The sequence below is a fragment of the Phoxinus phoxinus genome, assembly GCF_949152265.1.
Source record: "Phoxinus phoxinus genome assembly, chromosome: 2".
Classification (NCBI taxonomy): Eukaryota; Metazoa; Chordata; class Actinopteri; order Cypriniformes; family Leuciscidae; genus Phoxinus; species Phoxinus phoxinus.
Window position 1 is genome coordinate 46,145,597 of NC_136877.1, and position 15,407 is coordinate 46,161,003.

The following is a 15,407-nucleotide window of genomic DNA, read 5'->3' on the forward strand; positions in this document are numbered from 1 at the left end:
TATTATATATATATATATATATATATATATATATATATATATATATATATATATATATATATATATTATGTTTTGAATCTGTATTTATTTTTATATTTTCAATTTTAGTTAAAGTTTTAGTAATTTTGTCATTTTCAATAGTTTAAAAAAAAATATGTCTAGTTTTTATCAAGTTACGTTAAGAGATGATGCCTTGGCAAATAGCTGATTTTTTATTTATTTATTTTTTTTAAGTATTTTTTATTTTATTATTATGAACATGAATGTTTATATTTATCAGCTTGTTTTACTAAATTATGGCCACGTTGTAATAATTAATTTTCTTGTTTTACTTAATTTAAAACGAAGGAACCAATTAGTTCAATGTGGCCACGATTTAACCAAAATGAGTGAAAAAATGTGTGTGAATCGTGGGAATGAATTCTTAATCTGTGGTCACAATATAAATATATAGATTTTTTTTGTCTCCATTTCACTTTGAATATTTTATTTCAAGCAACAAGTGTTTATTAGCCTACATATTTTTTGTTTCAGTTTTATTTTTAATTATCCTACAGCTTAAAAATGAGCAAATTTCAAATTATTTTATAATGTATTCACAGTTTAACAGTATATCAACAAGTTGAGAGAAAATATGAAAACTACCGATAATAGCTTAATATAATTTGATCGGTGCATGGTCTCATAAAGGCCGATCAAAAGAGCCGAGCTGATGACGCAAAATTCGCGAGACAAAATAACTTCACACTACATGCACCCATAGACATGCATGCACCTGTCTAGCAGTTATTAAAACTGCACGGACTGAGGCGGAGTGGAGCACGGAGCTTGGTGAGTATTTGCTTAAACACCGTCGGTTTTTGTCTTAAGTAAACATACACGTTTGGGAAATAAGTCGCATATGGATCTTTCTGTGCATTCGGTTTTAAATTGACAGCAGCCTAATATGCATTATGCCGTGTGTGTCAGTGTTTATCAAACAACAAAGACAAATGTATGGGCTTTTTCAAATCAAAGTTTCAAATCCCGCATGGCCAGCCGCTTCCCATAATGTTACGCATTAGATCTTTTGTGGCTGCATGAACACACTCGACCACATGAGCGTTTACACTATGAAAGCAATCCGGCTGTGTTTTCGACTACCTCTGGAAGTGGTCAAAGTGGACAAGCTCAAAACGTTTTAGACCCCATTTACACCTGTATTTAGCGCCGTCCAGTTGTCCAAAACGCATCTTAATACCTGAGCAAACGAGACCAAAGAGAAAACCATAGACTTTTTTTAAAATGTCATTGGAATGCTATATTTGCTATTTCTTCCCCTAATCACCTTTTAAGAGAGGGAATGAAATATGTTGCACATGTTGCTTGGCAAGAAATAAAGAGTGGTCAGTTCATTACTTTCTCATCTCTAAATTTTTTTGTGTACTTAAAATAAATTTTTGTTAAGTTGGCCTATTATATTTCAGTGATCAGTATCGGCCAATACTGCTTCCAGTGATCGAACCCTACAATCCTGTTAGGAGTAGCCTAACCGCAGAGATGTAGACAGACTACGTGACAAAGATGCCCTGATCATTTGCACTCTGTTGAGTTATTTTCTTCTCTCTCTCTCTCTCTCTCTCTCTCTCTCTCTCTCTCTCTCTCTCTCTCTCTCTCTCTTGAAAAAATTGTGTTTTTTAATCAAGTAAAATCCAGAATTTGTATTGATTTTCGGTATTACAAGGCTATGGGGGGTCTTATGTCTTTTGAGTTGATTTGGTGTTTTAAGGGGGCTCTGTGTGAAATAATTAATGAGAGTTTAAAGTTTGCACATGTTTTGGAGTGATGTTTTATGGGTATTTATTTTGGATATTTGCTATATTGAATGTGTAGTTTTTTGTATGCTTGTAGGTAGGAACTGAATGTATTAGTTTAGGTTATTTGTAATAAAGGTGTGTTAAAATTCAAATTCTCTCTCTCTCTCTCTCTCTCTCTCTCTCTCTCTCTCACACACACTCTCACTCTCTCTCTCTCTCAGATGTAGTAGAGTAGCATTTGACTTTTGAAATACCATTCTTGAAATGAGACGTCTGTCTCTCTGCAGATGGTATGTACCAAAAAACATTGTGTCACCGTCTGGTTCTCCCTTCCAAAAACATCTGCTGATTTAACACTACATCAGGTTTTTGTTTGGACCGAATAAGACCTTGTCGACTGTATCCAGTCATGATCAGGCCCAGATCTCTGCAAAGTCTACAGCTTCGCCTCCTTGTGATTTTATTTAATTTTAATTTTATAATTTAAAAATAATAATTGTATTCTAGCTACCAATAAGAATGTTGCACTATCATCTCAGTCTAACACATTTTACAATATTTAAATCCATTCCACAGAATTCCATTATTTCCCCTCCAAAAAAAAAAGATGCAAATTTATATATATATATATATATATATATATATATATATATATATATATATATATATATATATATATATATATATATATATATATATAATGGTGTTACTTAGTGTAGTTCATCACATTAAGTACTTTTTAATAAATATTTGGAGATTTTGTCTGGATCTGGGAATGATCAAAATGTAAACTACTTATGATCCTGCAAGCTTCATTTGTCAAAACCTGACAATGTGTGTTAAAAACAAGCATGTAATCTTGTTCGGAATCTCATCAAACAGGTTTAATCTCACTGTATCTGGCAGAGAGTGAGGGAGTGAAAGAGAGCCGAGGAGGGAGGAGCAGATCACAAACCATCAGACCTGTCCTAAACCACTGAATCTCGCCTGGATAAACAGCACAGGGACGGAGCGACAGACCACTGGATGAAGAAGAACGAGTCTTACAGAGGTAATTTACTCCGAGATTTCTGCTACTATAAGTTTTATGACTGTTGATCTGGATTTGGTGTTGAGCATGTAAGCCGAAAAGTGTTATAAAAGAGCCAGCACTTACTAAATCATAATTTCAGTAGTATTTGGAAAAAAAAATTTTTTTTTTGGATGCCAAACTTAAAAGCGAATGAATGTCATTATTTGGTAATGAATAAAACCAAGAAGCATTTATTTGTAAGAAAGGTAGCATAAGCACACTTCTCAAGGCAAAAATTTCACAATTATAAATTTTTTTAAAGAGTAAAATGTATACTTGTATACAATGTATAGTTTGTCTATGATCTTCATACATTCCACTAAAAATCACTTTCGGCCCAGCTGGTTAAAGGGATAGATACACCCAAAAATGTAAATTCTGTCATTAATTACTCGCCCTCATGTCGTTTCAAACCCCTATGACTTTCATTCATCTTTAGAGCACAAATGAAGATCTTTTTAATGAAATCTGAGTGCCCTCGTCTCGTGTCAACACAACATGCATGCATCGTGGTAATATTTTGTAAATTAAGTGGTAAATTGTGTAGTTGTTTTTTCATTAAACCACTAGTCACATTAATTACTTTAAAGCAACACTAAAGATTTTTTTTTACCTTAAAATAATGTTTTCAAAATCGTGTCAGTGGTTCATCAAGTCGTAACAGGGTGAAAGGCACTTCTGGGTTCACTTTGCAGCCCTATATCTGCTATAACCACCACACTATGTAAGTTTGCCAGATCGGGTCGCGTTTCTGTCGTTCAAATGAGACATAAGAAAAAAAAAATTTTACTTGCTTTACGTCAAGCGTTACAATAGTCATTATTTTGTTTTTCTTCTTAGGGATGGGCAACTTTTAATCGCATCCAAAATAAAAGTTTGTGTTTAAATAATATTATATGTATGTGTACTGTGTATAATTATTTTGTATATATAAATACACGCATATATATATATATATATAAGAAAGAACTATTTGCATGTATATATTTATACATAATTTATATTATATATAAATAACACATTTTTCTTAAATATATACATGCATATGTGTGTATTTATGTATACAAAATAATTATACACAGTACACATACATATATTATTTAAACAAACTTTATTTTGGATGCGATTAATCGTTGCCCATCCCTATTTCTGATGTCGCAATACATCATACTTTCACGAAATCATGCAACATACTCTACCTTGTCTGTGTACATCGTTCATTCCAAAGCCGGTGCTGGATAAACAGCGAGCGTGCGTGCGACGGTAGGCTAAATTATTTACGACAGCGGTAATGGACAATTCCGCTTCCAACCTGTAGGGCGACCGAAGAGAAAGTAATTTAGTGTTGCTTTAATGAGGTCTTTTACTACCTTTCTGGGGCTTGAAAGTGGTAGTTGCATAGGCTGTCAATGGAGGGACAGAAAGATTTAATTAAAAAGATGATGAACGAAAGTCTTTCGGGTTTGAATGACATGAGGGTGAGTAATTAATGACAGAATTTTCATATTTACATGAACTAACGCTTTATCAAGTCATTGGGAAAATGGTCAACCGAGAAACTGGATCATGTTTAGCAGATGTAACTTGGTTTGATATTTTTATTTGCATTCAGGTGTTTTAAGTGCAGCTTAAAAACATGCCGCTGACAGAATGGTGGTCAGAAGTACAACTGAATGGTTGCGTTTGTGTACATGTTCATTTCCTCAGTTGGAAATAGATTTGGATTCCCAGAACCCACCAGATGACTAAGATACTTGGAAAATAAGAAACATGCTATTGAAGCGGAACGATAACATGATGAGCTCTTACACAACATGTGCACACTTTAGCCAGTAGTGCCTCATTCCAGTGTAAAACTGCTGATTAGAGGTGAGAACACCATTTTCTCAATCTGACTCAATCTGACTATTACTACTAACATCCAATAATCCTATAGTCAGGTTTCCATTTTATCAGGTCAACACAGAAGCTAATGTGAAGTCATACCAACTGAAATTATTCTTATTGGTATTGCCCAATTTGTCAGGTTGATTTTCATCAGAGTGAATAACATTTTTAGGGCTGTAGCGATTAATCGAAATCCAAAATAAAAGTTTGTGTTTACTTAATAAATGTGTGTGTATTGTGTATAATTATTTTGTATATATAAATACACACACATGCATGTATATATTTAATAAAAATGTGTTATTTATATATATAAAATAGTTCTATTTATATATACTATAAATCATATAAAAATATATATGCAGTATATAAATGCAAATATTTCTCAAATATATACATGCATGTGTGTGTATTTATATATACAAAATAATTATACACAGTACACACATATATTATGTAAACACAAACTTTTATTTTGGATTTCGATTAATCGTTACAGCCCTAAACATTTTTAATTATTGTGAGATGGTACCACATTTTTATGATACCTTTGTACAGTGATGTTAGTTATTAATACTCAATGCATTAACTAATGTTAAAATGTAAAAAATCAAGGCCTATATATGTCTGTGGACATTTAACCATGTGCAAATTCATCATTCTACAACACCATTGCTGAGTATTTTCTCCTTAAAACTGCAGTGAACCAAAGACGGTATCAAAAATAGGGTTTGAAATCGTTCGTTTCCTACCGTCACATGTGACCCTGGACCACAATACCAGTCATATGGGTCAATTTTTTAAAATTGAGATTTATACATCATCTGAAAGCTGAATAAATAAGCTTTCCATTGATGTATGGTTTGTTAGGATAGGACAATATCTGACTGAGATGCAACTGTTTGAAAATCTGGAATCTGAGAGTGCAAAGAAATCGGAAAATCGCCTTTAAAGTTGTCCATTTATGTTCACGATTGTGCTGCATTCACTCCCAAAAATAAATGTTTTATATATTTACAGTAGAAAATTTACAAAATATCTTCATGGAACATGATCTTTACTTAATATCTTAATGATTTTTGGCATAAAAGAAAAATCTATAATTTTGACCCATACAATGTATTGTTGGCTATTGCCACAAATATACCCGTGCGAGTTATGACTGGTTTTGTGATCCAGGGTCACATATAAATAATCCCATTAACATGCGGGGCCGGGCTTTTCCTATCATTAATGAGCAAGGACACCTTTAAAGACAGTTGACCCAAAAATGAAAACTCAAGTTGTTCCAAACCTGTATGAGTTTCTTTCTTCTGCTGAACTGAACTGCCCACTGAATGTCAGCTTCAAGTCTAGCTAAGGGTACTTTACGTGATATCTTATACAGGCATTCAGTGGGCAGTCCTTAAATGTGTTGACCTTACACACAGCCTTAGAAGTGACTGCTAAAACAAAAAGCATCTAAAGACAATACAGAAAATCACCCCTGGTCATGAAACTCCAGCAGATCTATCTCAAAAGAATTCAAACAACAGATAACATTATCAAAAGGTTTAAGCACCATCTAGTTATGAGAACTAGGACTATGTAAACATGAACGCATAGTTTGACTCTCAGTAGGAAGATCAAAGACTGACAAAACCCACACACTGGAAACTATCAGTAAACTGATCTGATGCCAGCATGTTCACCTTGAATGCCCAATACAGTGTAGTTCACCTTAGTTTTCATGTGATGTTATGTCTGGATATATAAATGTATAATTCCACAGCGCCATTCATTTCCATGGATTTTTTTTTTAATACTGTGGAAGTCAATGTGGCCCATTAACTGTTTGGTTACCCATATTCTTCAAAATATCTTTTGTGTTCAGCAGAAGGTGAGTAAATGATGACGACAATTTGGGTGAACTATCCCTTTAAGAAGGGACAGGGAAATCGGGTACATAAAGTTGTAAAGCGGGTGAATTAGGATGTATATTACGATGTTATGATTAACTATATGGTTGTTCAAAGTGTTTCTTATGATTCTGATTGTTAGAAGGCAGCTGTCTGACTCCGAGATGGCGAACGGGAACATGGTTTGATAACGTATCAAGCAAAAGGCTAATCATATAATTTGCTGTTATGTGCCTGACGTTATAGAGAGCGATACATAAAACGCATTACCATTCTGATACATCAATAAATTCCTCTTCTTTTGATAAATCAGTTTCTGATTCAAACATATATGAATGAAATAAACTAATATTTCCACTTGCCATCGTGTAGCGTTTACTACAGTAAAGTTATACGAGTAGATCAGGTATTCAGAGCTACTGTGAGTGAATGGAGGCGGGGCTAATTTTCATTTTCATTGATCCGCATATACTAAATGAAGCAAGGGTGTAGTTACATTCAAACTATTTTAAGGCATGAAGAAATTATTTTCACTGGAAAAACATTTAAATGTGTCTGATTATCAAAAATGAGTTTTAAGGGATAAAATTATTGACAAATTAGACCTTGTTGTAAAGTGTTACTCTGTATTTTCCCCTACCCACGTCATGCAGCCAAATATGTACATTTCCATTCATTTCTGCATTTTCTCTCATCATTTTCCTGCTTTCCCTCCGCACAGCCATGCCATTCTCACACAGCTTCTTGTCTGAAGACCAGCTGCTGTGCTCCATATGCTTGGATGTGTTTGACAATCCGGTGTCCACGCCATGCGGCCACAGCTTCTGCATGACGTGCATCAGGCGCTACTGGGACACGGCGAAGCTCTGCCAGTGCCCCCTCTGCAAGCAGTCCTTCAAGAGAAAGCCCGACCTCCACATTAATCGGACTCTGCGCGAGATCACCGAACAGTTCAAGCATATGATGGCAAACCCGGGGGATTCTGCGGGGATCGGGGCGGGTGAAGAAGACGCTGAAGAAGAGGGGAGAAAGCCAGAGCCAGGCCATCGTCCCGGTTATCTTCTTGACGAAATGAAGCAGAGATTATCACGGCACAGAGCACATAGCAGTGCTTCTCAGGCCTGTCCTGATGAAAGAGGGTCTGGACAAACACTGAACACTGACACTAATGGCACCCAGATGCCTGTTATTGCCAAACAGCTGTCTCTGCGACGGTATACCCTGAGTGGCGCGGCAGATGTCATGAAAGTGCCGCTATGTCCAAAACATCACCGTAACCTGGAGCTGTTCTGCCTCTCTGATCTGGAGTGTATTTGTGTTGAGTGTGGACAAACCGAACACCAATCACACGACATCGCATGTGCCGAGAAAGAGTGGCACAGTTATAAGGTAGGATGATGAGGAATGAGAGTCTGTGTAGAATATAACAGTGTTAGGGTAATGTGTAATCAATTACTTTTTTATTTTTTCAAGTAACTAGTAAAGTAATGGTACTTTTAAATTTACAACAAAAACGCAAGCAACAGCTCTTTTATCCACATGTTGAGAGAAATCGTGCGTGTGCGCCTGTTTTTCTATCCCGGTGGGGACTTAAACCTGAATGCACACAGACTCATGAGGACTCGTGCCTTAATTGAGGTCCCCATGGGTAAACACGCTTACAAATCATACAGAATGAGTTTTTTTGAAAATTTTAAAATGCAGAATGTTTCCTGTGATGGGCAGGTTTAGGAAAGGGGCGGTGTAAGGGGACAGAATATACAGTTTGTACAGTATAAAAACATTACGCCTATGGAGAGTCCTCACAAAGATAGTGAACCGTGTGTGTGTGTACATGATGGATATTGTAGTTCTAGGCTAAATGTGAGCATGCATTTACTCATCTCACTTGCACAAAACTTAGTACACTTAGTATTCCTCAAAATAAATAATACAGTGAAATGTGAATATTACACAAACCTGTAATAATTAAATATGAAAAATTTCACAATGATAATTTATGTATTTAATATCCCTTTATTAACCAATGTCTTTGCTGCTAACATTCGAATAAGCAAAACATTTACTTTAGATAAACAGCACATCTGTGTTAAATTTTCTTCTTTTAAAATCCATAATTACACCGCAGCTGAAGGTTGAGTTGCGCCCTCTACAGGCGTTATTTTGTGTTTCCTTCAGCCTGAGGCTTATTCATTTGTGAAAGGGCCTTTATGTTTGGCAAAGAAATTGTTTGTTATTGGAAAAACAAACAAACAAGCCCAGCCCAGAAGAGAAAAGAAAAGAAAAGAAATGCAAAACATTAATGTAATGCACTTTACTTTCCATAATGCAATTAGTTACTTTTTAGTGAGTAACGCAATCTTAATGCATTGCTTTTAAAAGTAACTTTCCCCAACTCTGGAAGTATAAACAAATTGCCTGTTAAAACCCCTCACACCTCACTGGCCCCCAAACTATTACATAATTTTTATTATATAACTGTTATTATACAATAATATTTTAATTATGATATATTACTGTGCTTTTCATTTTTAACTCCCCTTAAAAATGTGTCATTTGCAAACTAATGAAGTAACTTAGTAATTACTTTTCATCAACTGCTGCCAGTGGAGTTAATTTCATTAAGTGGTCAATTAATTTTAAACGGTATAAATTAAACAAAATAAATGTGAATGATTTCTTGTTTGAAACATTTTTTTTTTGTGTGTTTTCAATAATTGAATTCAATAATTTTAAATCATTAAATTAAATAACTAAATAAATAGATATAACTACAAAAATGTAACATTTCTTGTTTTGAAAAGTTTGCTTGTGCTGTCAATCTATAAAATAAATAAATAAAATAATAAATGCAAATGTAACATTTCTTGCTTAAAGGTGTGCTTGTCCTATACATAAAAAAAAAAAAAAAAATCCACTTTTATTTTGTTAACTAACCCAATGGCATTCATACATTTGTAAGTGTGACTTCAGTGTCCACATACTCTTTTGGGTCCACTGAGTATTACTGATATGGGCTGAGATCTTTGGCCACTACCTTGATTCAAAAACAGGGAGCAGTCATTCATAAAAAAATATGTATATATATATGTATATATATGGGATGTAAACATGTACATGAAGCACTGATATTGCTTAAGCACTTGTGTGGAGCTATATTAATATAATGTAGCATTACCGGTCAAATCTGGGCTACTTCCTGCTGCATCATTTCCTGTTTACTTTCACACAGATGAAGATTTCTACCACAGAGACCGAGATACAGGAGATGACCAGGGAGAGGATGCAGAAAGTGGAGGAGATCAAACGATCACTAGCTGACGTCAAGGTGAGTTTACACGATAGCGATCGCTTGTCTTCCTCACAACTGTAAAAATCCCCCAGTTCTCTGAGAAAACTGAACCGCTGTAGTGTAAACCCAGCTCTTCTTCTCCAGGCGCTGTCCGAGAGCGAGGTGCAGCGCAGCATGCAGATGTTGGCAGCGCTGATGGCTTCTCTCGAGCGCAGCCAGGCCGAGCTGCTGGAGGAGACGGAGATACACCGGCACGCGGCGGAGCACCAGGCGGAGCTCATGATCCGAGAGCTGGAGCTGGAGGTCTCCGAGATGAGGAGGAGGAGCACAGCGCTGGCCAAACTGGCACAAACGGACAATTTTGTCACTGGACTGAAGGTCTGTAATGTGTCTAGAGAACATGCCTTGGGAAGTGTGCATCAGATTTCATTTGAGACTCATCTTTTCAGTCTCTTCTCTTCGACTATTTCAAATACCATAGAGCTCTACTGACATGAGCAAATAAGAAATCACCCCAATGCCCACATAGCAAAGCCACTCACAACACCGTTGTGTTGGAATGGTGCTTGTCAGAGCAAAACATTCCATGGTACATATATATATATATATATATATATAATTAAATTAATTAATACTTTTGAGGTCAAATGTGTTTTTGAAAGAAGTCTCTTATGCTCCCTAAGGCTGCATGTACTGTATTTAATAAAAAATACAATAATAAATAGTGAAATATTAGTACAATTTAAAATAACTGTTTTATATTTTAAATCGGTCTTCAGTGTCACATGATCCTTTAGAAGTCATTCAGATATGCTGATTTTCTGCTTATTATTATTGTTTACAAATATTTTTATGATTTTTTTATAGAGAATTCTTTGATTATTAGAAAGTTTATAAAAAAGTATTCATTTGAAATATAAATATTTTCTAACAATTTTTCTTTTTCTTTATTCTTTACTGTCCCTTTTGATTAATGTAATGAAATTTCCTGAAGAAAAGCATTAATAAAAAAAATAATAACACTGACCCCAAACTTTTGAGCTGTAGTTTTAAATGAATCACTTTTCAAGCTAATAAATAGCTGTATTTATTTATTTATTTATTTTTTTTTTTTATTACACTGTGTAGGAATTACTCCCATCTGGCGGTGAAATTATATATGACACATTATACAGTGTAGCTTTAATTATGTAAATTAAATATTTTATTTAAATAAAGTTTCCGCAAATGACATGTTATTTAAATGTTAGTATAATTGCATTTTAAATTGTTTTCCAGTTTCCTTTCTTTAATTCTGGCTGTATTAGCCTTCATGCACAATTGTTATTTTGTACTTGTTTACATATATATTTTCAGTGTTATCCTTGCACTATTAAGCGATTTATTGAATTTGCACTATATTATTATAACCCCCAGCGCACATGCTTTATCTTGCATATATTTTATCATTTTGACGTATGTATATACTTGAATGTTATACTGGACTGCTGATTTTTATATTAGTTATATCTGACACTGTGTGTATTGGTGTCTTCTCTGTTGCGTAAGCTTCTGAATGCCTTGAATTTCCTTTGGATTAATCAATCAAGGCATTTCATAATGGGCAAACTCTAGGAAGAAAATAAGCGTGACACTAATAATTGCTCTTGGTCTTCTCCAACAGGGCTACTCTGATGTCAGTACCCCCATGTCAAAGAAAGACTGGACGGGTGTATCGCTGACCTGTGACCTGGGAACTAAAGCAGTTTACGCCTCAGTCTGTCAGCTACTGGAACAATATAAGCAGGAGCTTCAGAAACCGCCTGCAGTCTGTGAGTGACACCTGTCAAACACTAAACTACAGCGCCATCTAGTGGCGGATGCTCCTTCATGCAGTGACATCCTTTCTCTCTGTCCTAGGCCTCTCTGTGTCCGCTAACCAATCACCAGTGAAGTCACACCCAAGTAAGATTTCTGTTGCCAAGTGTTTATCTCACCATGATTTGTTATATAACTACGGATGTAGAATTACGAAATGCATTTTTCTTTTCAATAACATGATCTTATTTCAATGTTTTGCAGAAGTGAAGAGAGTACAGGAATATGCAGGTATGAGTTATAGATTACATTTTATTGCAGTGTATATATAAGCAGGTACTATATCATTTTTTTTCTCAAGGCTTACAGTTTTTCTCGATTGTTTACACACATTTTCTGAAAGCCTCATATTCTCAGAACTCTACACACAAATCAAAAAACACACACACAATGGGCAAAACCCCTCAATTCTCCTGCAAAATTAAACTTTACATTGAAAACAATGTTATTTCTTCTCAAAATGGTATTTTGTTTTCAAATGACACGCACAAACCATCATATGAATAGACATTTATAAGAATTTAGTTGAACACTGATGTGCTCAATGGAAAACACTTCTTCCCCATTCATCATAATGACTTAGGCCTTTTTTTGTTCAGTGTTACACTTACTACAGACAGTACATGCATAAGTGTGTTGTAAAATATTTGAGAATATACTCAGAACACACAAATACACTAACAAATATATATTATATTTTTCCCACAAAAACAATATACACCATGTACATCCCAACCAACACAAAGTTGCACATACAGTGATTCTACATATAAAACAACAGAAGAATTTACTTTATAAAGTTAAAGTAAAAAAGGCATCCATTACTCCAAAACAGAAGAGCTCACCTGTTGCCCTTTTATGCTAAAGCTCTGATTGCTCGTTGTAAAACTGTGTGACGGGTGTTTGCCCGTGTGATGAGTCAGTGTGCATATTTAAATGGCTGTGTGTTCCTTGTGAAAACAAGAGATGTTCTGCATGAAAATTGTGCCAAATGCAGAGAATTGTGTGCAGTGTTTTGAAAGCGTGTGTTTTAGAGCTGCAATCTGAGTGTAAAGCAGGAATTGTGCATGTAGTTTAGCAAAATTGGTTCAGGGGATTGGTGCATGGGTTACATGTTGTGGTCTTTGTGTCTCAAGTACCAGTATTTGTGTGTAAACAATTGAGAAAAACTGCTTTGCCCTCTTATATAAAGTCATAAATAGCTGAGATAACAGTTTATATTGATTGTAGACTCCTGCACATCATATCATTTGCATCCCTTGTGTTTACGAAGGCCAAAATAAGTTAATTTCTGTTGTTCTTGTGCAAGTTGTTCCTCTTGAACATTGAGCATTTGGGAACTTGACATGGCATGTCGAGCAGTATGACATGATATACTTAATTAAACTATATTAGACAGCATTTTTCTGATTTGCTTCACCCATTATTTGCCAACCTATTTTTTAAATAGAAAATATTGAATTACATAATATTTAATAAAATTCCAGTTAGAATTTTTATATAGCACCAGAATATTTAATCAAAATTATATTAAATTTTTATGTCTCTATTCCTTTTTTTATATATATATATATATAAAATATTGAATTACATAATATTTAATAAAATCCAAGTTAGAATTTTATATAGTACCAGAATATTTAATCAAAATTATATTACATTTTTAATGTGTCTCTATTCAAAAGTTTGGGGTCGGTATGATATTTTAAATGTTTGAGAAAACATTTTGAGAGAACGTCTCTTCTGCTCACCAAGGCTGCATTTATTTGATTAAAAATACAGTATAAACCATAATATTGTGAAATAATATTGCAATTTAAAATAACTGTTTTCTGCTTTAATATATATTTAAAAATATGTGTTCCTGTAATGCAAAGTGGAATTTTCAGCATCATTACTCCAAGATCTTGACCAAAAAATTTATGAAACTCTTGATGGAAATAACATCTAAATGTTTATTGCCATCAAGAGGTTCTTCATGCTCCCTCCCAACCATTCTTTCATAATTTGAGCCTGATTAATCTTGACATTGTCATCCTGGAATACGGCCATGATGTGTCTTACTACATGGTTGTTTAAGAAATGAAAAGCTACACACTCCATCAATTAGAGAAGAACTGTTGCCAAACATAACATGCTAGAAACGATCCAATCATAGACTCTTTTAAATCCAAAGAGAAACTTTATTTATTGGCCAGGCAGTTTATGTATATTCTAGACATGTATATATAATTTGAACTTTTTCCATCAGTTGATGTGACCCTGGACTCCAGCACTGCTCATCCACGTCTCCTCCTATCAGAAGACAAGAAGAAGGTGTGGTGCAGTGAAAAGCACCAACATGTTCCCAACAACCGCGAGCGCTTCGACCGTGTAGTCTGCGTCCTGGGGCGTGAGGGCTTCAGCGGGGGTCGGCACTACTGGGAGGTAGAGGTCGATGGAAAGACCGACTGGGACCTGGGGGTGGCCAGTCATTCCAGCAACAGGAAAGGTAAGATCACAGTCAGCCCCAGCAACGGCTACTGGTTTCTTAGCTTGCGGGACAAGAACAACTTTGCCTTCAGGACTGAGCCTTCCACTGCACTACCCCTCAGCCTGAGACCTCAGAAGATAGGGCTGTTTGTGGACTACGAAAAAGGCCAAGTGTCCTTTTATAATGTGGACGCAAAGATGCACATCTACACGTTCATGGACAACTTCTCGGAGACCATTTATCCGTTCTTCAGTCCCTGTACCAACAAAACGGGCAAAAATGATGCTCCGCTGGCGATCACGCCTGTCCAGTGACTTGAAAAGCTTTTATGACCAAAGATCTGCTCCATGTTTTGGGCTTTTCTTTTGTTGCCTAACAAAATAGCCTTTTCATACAAACAAATCTTCTAATCTTTCTTATTCTATTAAAGTTGGCATTAAACAAAGGTTGCAAAAGTCTTTTATTCCCTATTGTGACATGATGCATCTGAGTGAAGTGGCTTCCTGAACAAGAAAAAAATGTAGGGCTGGACTTGATTTTGTCCTTTGGGAATTGATTGGATGGTTGTGGTTTGCTATTGGTCGATCTCATGTGAGTGACAGGTTGCCCCGCCCTCACGCCAGTAAACGCATCAGCAGGGAAGAGATGTTGCTGCAAGAGGGAGGGGAAGATATATTTTGAATAAAGATTACAAGGGTACATACTTTTTTTTTTTAAATTGCACTAAATCATTTATATTGCATTAAAAAAAGTGTCCATTTTGATTTCATAATGACCTTAACATACCGAAATCAACAGGAATTTTTTTTTCTTTAGAATGAAAATACTAAAATAATAGGCCTACATATTTCTTGTAAAATAAACAAGACTGCACTGCAATCTACTTATTGTGTACACTGTATTACTTGTCAGGCATTGAAGATGAAGTTAGCCTATTACTTTAATAAAATCTGAATGTTAGTCAATTCACTTTATTTTGTATCTTGTCCACCGTTAAGTTAATTTAGTCTACTCGTGTAATTCTCACACACTGCACCTTATGTTTCTGTTATGAAGTGTAATTGCGAGCATGATGAAATAAAAATGTCATTGTCAGATGGCAAGTTTCTGCAGGTAATTTCTCTTTTTATGA

At 35.1% G+C, this 15,407-nt stretch overlaps 1 protein-coding gene across 7 annotated transcripts; it reads left to right on the forward strand.

Annotated features, from left to right (window-relative positions):
- The first annotated feature begins 362 nt into the window (after positions 1 to 362).
- LOC306989940 (E3 ubiquitin-protein ligase TRIM39) lies at positions 363 to 15,407 on the forward strand. 7 transcript variants are annotated; one of them, XM_079596052.1, is made up of 11 exons: positions 715 to 831; positions 2,018 to 2,086; positions 2,679 to 2,847; positions 4,576 to 4,737; positions 7,375 to 8,042; positions 9,886 to 9,981; positions 10,090 to 10,323; positions 11,609 to 11,756; positions 11,845 to 11,889; positions 12,007 to 12,033; positions 14,054 to 15,407. In XM_079596052.1, exons 5-11 carry the CDS (start codon positions 7,377 to 7,379, stop codon positions 14,587 to 14,589), a joined length of 1,752 nt encoding a protein of 583 aa, XP_079452178.1. In that variant the 5' UTR covers positions 715 to 831; positions 2,018 to 2,086; positions 2,679 to 2,847; positions 4,576 to 4,737; positions 7,375 to 7,376; the 3' UTR covers positions 14,590 to 15,407. The 7 variants fall into 7 exon arrangements, with proteins under 7 accessions (XP_079452174.1, XP_079452173.1, XP_079452177.1 ...); XM_079596051.1 differs by lacking the exon at positions 2,018 to 2,086 and having other exon boundaries at positions 697 to 831; XM_079596049.1 differs by lacking the exon at positions 4,576 to 4,737 and having other exon boundaries at positions 712 to 831.

Coding starts and splice junctions, on each gene's coding strand:
- LOC306989940 (XM_079596048.1), top strand. CDS start 2,823: ATGAAGAAGAACGAGTCTTACAGAG. Junction 11,757..11,844: donor TCAGAAACCGCCTGCAGTCT/GTGAGTGACACC, acceptor TCTCTGTCCTAG/GCCTCTCTGTGTCCGCTAAC. Junction 11,890..12,006: donor ACCAGTGAAGTCACACCCAA/GTAAGATTTCTG, acceptor AATGTTTTGCAG/AAGTGAAGAGAGTACAGGAA.